The sequence below is a fragment of the Engraulis encrasicolus genome, chromosome 17 (genome assembly GCF_034702125.1).
Source record: "Engraulis encrasicolus isolate BLACKSEA-1 chromosome 17, IST_EnEncr_1.0, whole genome shotgun sequence".
Taxonomy (NCBI): domain Eukaryota; kingdom Metazoa; phylum Chordata; class Actinopteri; order Clupeiformes; family Engraulidae; genus Engraulis; species Engraulis encrasicolus.
The window spans coordinates 50,296,938-50,305,113 of record NC_085873.1 but is presented as its reverse complement, the minus strand read 5'-3'; the positions used below and the strand labels follow the sequence as shown (position 1 = coordinate 50,305,113).

At 49.1% G+C, this 8,176-nt stretch overlaps 1 protein-coding gene across 1 annotated transcript in view; it reads right to left on the bottom strand.

Moving 5' to 3' along the window:
- sbk1 (SH3 domain binding kinase 1) overlaps nucleotides 1-5,703 on the bottom strand; it is a 43,045-nt gene extending 37,342 nt beyond the window's left edge. The window contains exons 1-2 of the mRNA XM_063221011.1: nucleotides 5,559-5,703; nucleotides 4,778-4,886 (exon numbers count right to left, since the gene is read on the bottom strand). Coding sequence (XP_063077081.1) covers nucleotides 4,778-4,886; nucleotides 5,559-5,703 — 254 coding nt within the window. The remainder of the gene's footprint in view (nucleotides 1-4,777; nucleotides 4,887-5,558) is intronic.
- Nucleotides 5,704-8,176: the final 2,473 nt, after the last annotated feature.

Genomic DNA, 8,176 nt, shown 5'->3' with positions numbered 1-8,176 from the left:
TAAACGTAGCAAGTGTCATGAGAACCCATGTCTTGGTTCCTCCCTCCTTTCCTTGGGCCCAGTATCACTCACCCCTTTGTCCCCTCCAGACTGACATGCGGATGCACTGCTGTGGGGTTCGCCCATAGGGACGCGCACGGACGACGGCATGAGCCGGAAGTGTGAGAGGACAGGGAGGGTCAGTTGTCCCAGGCCAGGCCTAGGCCCAGAAAAGGGGCCCAGAATTTGGTGCTAATTACATTGTAATCAGGGCTGGACTGAGGGGTAAAATAGGGCCGGGGCACTTTTGGATTAAGGGGGGCCCTCAGAATTAGAGCAGATGCACTGTTCTATCCGCACTCTCGTGGGCCCCTATTTTTCAGAAATGTTAGGCTGAGGCTTGGGCTGGGGATGGGGCTGGAGCTGGGGATGCGGATGGGGTTGGGATGGGGATGGGGATGGGGCTGGGGATGTGGATGGGCCAGGGTGGCTGGGGCTGAGGATGGGGCTGGAGCTGAGGATGGGGATGAGGATGGAGATGGGCCTTTGGGGCTGGGGATGGGGATGGGGATGGGGATGGGGATGGAGATGGGTCTGGGGCTGAGATATGGATGGGGATGGGGAATGGGATGGGGATGGGGATGGGGATGGGGATGTGGGGATGGGATGAGGATGGGGATGGGGAATGGGGGATGGGGATGGTGATGGGGATGGGGATTGGGCTGAGGCTGGGCTGGGGATGGGGATGGGGATGAGGATGGGGATGGGGCTGGGCTGGGGATGGGGCTGAGGATGTGGCTGGGGTTGTGGATGGGGATGGGGATGAGGATGGGGGGATGGGGATGGGGATGGGGGGAGGGGGGGGTGGGGATGGGGATGGGGATGGGGATGGGATGGGGATGGGGGATGGGGATGGGGGCTGAGGGATGGGGATGGGGCTGGGGGGATGGGGATGGGATGGGGATGGGGGGATGAGGATGGGGATTGGGGATTGGGGATGGGGATGGGGCTGAGGATGGGGCTGGGGTTTGGGGATGATGGGGATGGGGATGGGGATGAGGAGGGGATGGGGGGATGGGGATGGGGATGGGGATGGGGGCTGAGGCTGGGAATGGGGATGGGGTATGGGGATGGGGGTGGGGATGGGGGCTGAGGATGGGCTGGGCTGGGGATGGGGATGGGGGAAGAGGATGGGGATGGGATGGGGATGGGGATGGGGATGAGGGGATGGGGATGGGGAAGGGGATGGGGATGGGGCTGAGGATGGGAGGGGATGGGGATGGGGATGAGGATGGGGATGCGGGATGGGATGGGGATGGGGATGGGGCTGAGGATGGGTGCCTGGGGTTGGGGATGGGGATGGGGATGGGGAATGGGATGGGGATGGGGATGGGGATGGGGATGGGGGCTGAGGCTGGGAATGGGGATGGGGATGGGGGATGGGGGTGGTCTTGGGGCCGGTGCTGGGGATGGGGATAGGGATGGTGCTGGGCCTGGCGCTGTGGATGGTGGTGCTGGGGGATGAGGCTGGGTTTGGGGGGGATGGAGCTGGTGCTGGGGTTGTGCTAGGGCTGGGGCTGGGGATTGGCATGGGAATGGGGTTTGGTGCTGGGCCTGACGCTGGGGATGGTGCTGGGATTGGGGCTGGGACTAGACTGGGAATGGTGCTGGGGCTGGGGGCTGGGGATGGGGCTGGGGCTGGGGCTGGGGTTGGGGTTGGGGTTGCGACTGGTGCTGGGGCTGAAGATGGTTCTGGGGATGGGGATGGGACTGGGGCTGGGGTTGCGGCTGGTGCTGGGGCTGTGTATGGGGATGGGGATGGGGTTGTGTGTATGGGGATGGGGATGGTGCTGGGCCTGGTGCTGGTGCTGGGGTTGAGGCTAGGGCTAAGGCAGAATAAACAGGGAGGGGGGATAGCAATTATTTTCAAGGCAACTGTTTCAGCAATGTCAAAAGACAACATCACTAGGTGAATTTTTCATCTTTTGAATACTTAGCTGCAGTTCTAAAATGTTCTTCTGACATAACTGTTATTGACTATTTACAGACCTCCAAGACTTTCTGCACCACTCTTCTTAGAGGAATTTGGTGAGCTGTTGTCGAATGTTTGTGTGGACTATGATAGCTTGTTTATAGCAGGCGATTTTAATTTTCACGTGGACGGACTTAGAGAATGTCTATGCTAAGGAGGAATTTTTAAGTCTTATTGACATTTTTTAGCCTCACACAGCATGTAACAGGACCAACACACAACCAAGGTCACACTTTAGACCTAAGAATAACAAAAGGCCTTAATGCTTGTGCTAGTGTCCAAAGACTATGGCCTTTTTCTGACCATTACTGCATTTTTTCTGATGTTTCTATGTACCCTCATGTTCAAAGGGAATCTGTTACAGTCAAAAAACGTATAATCAACTGTGAGACAGCCTCACTCTTTCAGCAAGCACTTTCAGAGATCCAAAGTCAAAACCTCAGAGAGTGCAGATGATCTCATGGTTAATTTTAATTCAAGGATTGACCCTATTATGGATGTTATTGCCCCCGAAAAAATCAAAACAGTGGGGACGTGAAAAAGCACCTTGGAGAAAGAATCCCACCAGTTATATTGCTAAAGCAAGAATGCAGGAGGGCTGAAAGACAGTGGCGTAAATCCAAAACTTGAAGTGCACTACCAAATCTATAAACACACACTCTCGAAATACAACCAAGAAATTTCTAAAGCTAGACAATCTTTTTTTCTCTGACATAATTAACAGAAATATTAATAATGCACGTGTCCTGTTTGGCACTGTGGAAAAGCTAGCAAGGCCCCCAAATCTAATGCACTCTGAGTTCCTCTCAGTCAGCAAATGCAATGAGTTCGCATCCTTTTTCAAAGGAAAGATTGAAAAAATACGTGCAAACATACTCACACATGTGCAACCGACCCTAAGATTCAGACCAGCTTGCTATGGTGAAGTTAAAATCCTAACCTCATGAGAAAATTTTCATTTAGTTGATGTGGACATTCTATAATAGAACGGTACAAAGTCTTAGCTCCTCTACATCTGACTTAGAATATTTTACCAACAGCCTTCTTCAAATCCATCTTAAATCGAATATCAATCAGATGTACTTCAGATCATCAACACCTCACTACAAACAGGCATATTCCCAGGCTGTCTGAAAGAAGCAGTTGTGAAACCCTTACTGAAAAAGAAAAAACCTGGATGCACTGGTACTAAAACAACTATAGGCCCATATCCAATCTACCATTCATGGGTAAAATAATAGAGAAAATTGTTTTTTTAACCAATTAACTGCTTTTCTAATGTCTAATAGCTATTTTGATAAGTTTTCAATCAGGTTTTCCGTGCCTACCACAGCACTGAAACAGCTCTTATTAAAGTTATGAATGACATAAGATTGAATTCTGATGCTGGCAAATTATCCGTCTTGGTTCTACTAGACTTAAGTGCCGCTTTTCGATACAGTTAATCATTCTCTATACTACTACATAGACTGGAACACTGGGTTGGCTTTACAGGCATAGTGATCAACTGGTTAAAATCGTACCTACAACAAAGAAGTTTTTTTGTCGCCATTGGAAGACATACCTCATCACCGATGTCTCTGAATTGTGGGTCCCCCAGGGCTCCATTCTGGGACCACTACTGTTTCAATCTGTNTATGTTGCCACTGGGACACATTATCGAGAAATAACTCCATAAATTACCATAGCTATGCGGATGATACCCAGCTCTACTTATCTATGTCCCCAAATGACTATACCCCCCTTGAATCACTCTATCATTGCATGGACCAAATTAACAAATGGATGTCCTCATAATTTCCTCCAGCTGAACACAGATAAAACTGAAGTAATTATAATATTTGGGAAAAGAGAGGAGAGACAAAAGATTTCTACTATCCTTGAAACGAAAGGGACTGAAAGCAAGGGAAACAGTTAAAAATCTTGGGGTCCTCATTGACAGTGACCTAAACTTCAACAGTCACATGAAAGCTATTACTAAGTCTGCATTTTATCACATAAAAAACGTCTCTAAATTTAGGGGCCTGATGTCTAAACATGATCTGGAGAAGCTAATACATGCCTTTATTTCTAGTAAAGTTGATTACTGTAACAGTCTTTTTACTGGCCTCCCCAATAAAACCATTAAACAGCTTCAACTTGTACAAAAACGCAAGCTGCAAGGGTTCTTACAAAGACAAGGAAGTTCGACCACATTACTCCAATTTTAAGATCGCTGCATTGGCTCCCAGTAAGCTACAGAATTGATTTTAAGGCTATGCTACTTGTGTTTAAATCACTAAATGGAATGGGACCCACATATCTACTGGATATGTTTCAGCTGTATGCACCAACTAGGTCACTAAGGTCAACGGAGAAGAATTTGCTGGTGATTCCAAGTCAAAACAAAGTGTGGAGAGGCAGCCTTTAGCTTCTATGCTTCAAAGCTTTGGAACCAGCTTCCAGATGACATAAAAAATGCACCCACTATTGATAGCTTTAAATCTAGACTCAAGACAAAGCTGTTCTCAGATGCTTTCCCCTAGCATAAATTACTTTATTCTTATTATTTTTATTTTTATTTAATTTGTTTTATTTTATTTTATTTTATTATTATTTTCACCTTATGTTTTATCTTAATGTTTTTAAATGCTTTTTGACTCTAATTCATTTCCTTCTTTCTTCCCTGTTTCCTTTCATTTACATTTGTTAACTTTGTGAAGCACATTGAGTTGCACCTGTGTATGAAATGCGCTATATAAATAAACTTGCCTTGCCTTGCCTTGCCTAGGGCTGGGGCTGGGATTGGCATGGGAATGGGGTTTGGTACTGGGCCTGGCGCTGGGGATGGTGCTGGGATTGGGGCTGGGGCTGGGGACTAGACTGGGGGATGGTGCTGGGGATGGGGGATGGGGCTGGGGATGGGATTGGGGCTGCAGTTAGGCCCCACTGAAATTGCTCTCTTTTTCTATCTTCCGCTTGGTCCCTGTGTGAGTGTGTTTCTCACTTCTCTCTCTCTCTCTCTCTCTCTCTCACTCTCTCTCTCTCTCTCTGTTTGTCTCTATTCCGTCTTTCTTTTTGATTTTTTCCCTTTACTTCCTTTCTCTAGCATTCCTTTTTTGCATTGTCTGGCTGCCCTCTTTCCTTTCTATTTCTCTCTCTCTTTTTGTATTCTTCTTGGGCATCTCTCTTTTTCTCCATTTCTCTAGCCTGCTGTCTGTCTGTAGGGCTGGTCTGGGGGAGAAATGGGACCCGGGCAATTAGCGGTGCAGAACTGACTCACAGGTGGGCCCTGGCCTGCATCCTTGTGGGCACCTATTTTCAGAAATGTGCAGGGCCCACCGGGGAAATGCACGCTATGCCATATGCCAGTCCAGCCCTGCTACTGTCTGCCATACCACCCCCCCCACACACACACACACAGCTTAGCTATGGGGCTAGGGCTGAAGATGGGGATGGGGATGGGGTTGCGGCTGGTGCTGGGGTTGGTGCTAGGGCTGGGGCTGGTGCTGGGACTGGGGATGGGGATGTGGCTGGGGCTGGGGCTGGGGCTGGGCTGGGACTATACTGGGAATGGGGCTGGGAATGGGCTGGGGCTGGGCCTGGCGCTGAGGTTGGTGCTGGGGATGAGGATGGTGCTGGGGCTGGGGCTGGGGTTGCGGTGAAGGTACTGGGGGCTGGGGCGGGATGGGCATGGTGCTGGGGATGGGCATGGTGCTGGGGCTGGTGCTGCAGTTAGGCCCCACTAAAAATGCTCTCTTTTTCTATCTTCCGCTTGGTCCCTGTTGTGAGTATGTTTCTCACTTCTCTCTCTCTCTCTCTGTTAGTCTCCATTCTGTCTTTCTTTTTCAATTTTTGTTTTCCTTTGCTTCCTTTCTCTAGCATTCCTTTTTTTTGCATTGTCTGTCTGCCCTCTTTCCTTTCCCTTTCTATTTCTCTCTCTTTTTTGTTTTCTCTTGGGCATCTCTCTTTTTCTCCATTTCTCTAGCCTGCTGTCTGTCTGTAGGGCTGGTCTGGGGGAGAGAAATAAGGCACAGGCAAATTAGCGGTGCAGAGAACTGACTCACAGGTGGGTCCTGCACCCTTGTGGGCACCTATTGTCAGAAATATGGAGGGGCCCACCGGGAAATGCCCCCCTGCCATATGGCCAAGTCCAAACCCTGCTACTGTCTGTATTACCCTCCCCACACACACACCACACACACACACACGACACAAACCACACACACACACACACACACAGCTTAGCCTATGCAGACATGCACCACTGCAGATCTCTCTGGCTCAGAAACTGGGCCGAAAGTTGAGGGTCTTACTCGTCGTCTCTGAGGAGAGAAGCGCAAAACAAACGCTACTGTTTTCTTTTTCTTTTCTTTCTTTTTTTTCCCCTTCTTCGTGTTGCAGTGGGGCAGCACACACTGATGGATGAGTTTGATCCCCCTTCTCGGCGCTTTGCTCCCGTCTTCACACTCACCCTCCTGCCTGAACAAAACGCGACAAAATAAAAAATATTTATTTACCTGATGGCACCACTTTGATCTTTTTTTTTTTTTTTTTTTTTCCCTTTTTTTTTTTGTCATCTTTCCACCTCACACTCTCAGGGCGGGACTTTCCATTTGGCAAACCCTAGGTAATTGCCAAATCTGCCCTCCACAGGGGCCCCAACCAGGCGCGGTAGGCCATGCCAAAAAAAGCAAGTAATCATAATGTGTCACTTATGTGAAGTAATTAAGGATTAAATAGGACACAAAGCCCTTGAATAGCACCAAAAAAACACAGAATTTGTATGTCTTTAATTGTATGGCTTTTGAGGGTCCCGTGTTTATATTTCGCCTAGGGCCCAAAATGGTCAGATCCGCCCCTGCAAACTCTACCTGCCTTATGAAACATTGAGCGCACAGCGCAGCACAGCACAGTGCAATACATTATGAACAAACCGCTTGAAACGTCACATCCAATTGGTTTCAGCTTTTCCAGCAGCTAATCCCATGGCATTTCTTGCAAATAGTGATGTAGATAAAAAATATGCCTCTGTACCTGCTAACCTTTCTCCAGGTTTCATTGAGATTTTGGGGGTTCCATAAAAGCGATGGGGGGGGGGGGGAGGGGGGGGGGGGGGGGGGGGGGGGTGGCGGGGGGGGGTGGGGGGGGGGGGGGGGGGGGGGGGGGGGGGGGGGGGGGGGGGGGGGGGGGGGGAGGGGGGGGGGGGGGGGGGGGGGGGGGGGGGGGGCGGGGGGGGGGGGGGGGGGGGGGGGGCAGCATCCAAAGACTAACACCTATAAGTTGCTTTCTGGGATGGCAATGATATGTAACATATACACTGTCACTCTTAAAAGCATGATTGTAATGCAAGAAACAATAAAAAGGGAAGAAAAATATAGAAAGGAAAATCCGGAACCCATCCAATCAACCCATGACGTCAAGAAAATTATACAATATTGCTGGCCCAAAGTTTTCTGTATGGAAAGCTTGACGTTTCCATCTATGGCCAGCGGTTCCATAAAACCAGTTCCCCCCTGCACACACCCTTTTATATATGTGGTTCCGCGCCACCCCCTAAGCAAATGTTGCAGTAGCGCGCACATTTTGTTGGGCAATCATCCATTTTCCCAATAGACCTGGAACATTTTCTTTTGCCATCATTTAATGGAACTTGTTGCATAACAAGTCCCTACGGAGTTATAAAGTGTAACACTTCAGCTGGCAATTCTTCCAGCATACCCCCATTACCACCAAGAAAACAATTACTAACATACGTTAAATGTTCCCTTAATTTTTGTATAAACAACCCACATCTCAGCCATTTGCTCTATTCAACTCGCGCACCCCCCTTTTGTAGCAGGTCGCGCACCCCCCAGGGACGTGCACGCACCCCAGTAATTGTGGAAACCTCCAGGTTTTTCCTATGACCCAATGAATATTTGGCCCAGGTATAAAGCAGTCAAAATAGATCTGAGGGGCCCCACAATGGCGGGTAGTAACACGGATGTTCTGCCAGTCCATTTTGTGAGGGGGTCTTCATCATGGTTTTAAGGAGAAGTGCCTTGCCACAATTATGATAGTCCCCCCCCGATGCCATTGGTGCGAATAAAAACCAAAGCAATATCTCAAAGCAGCTACTTACAACCATGGTACGTACTGCTAGTAAGTGCCTACAACTACAGTGTTTTTTCAAACTTTTCTGTT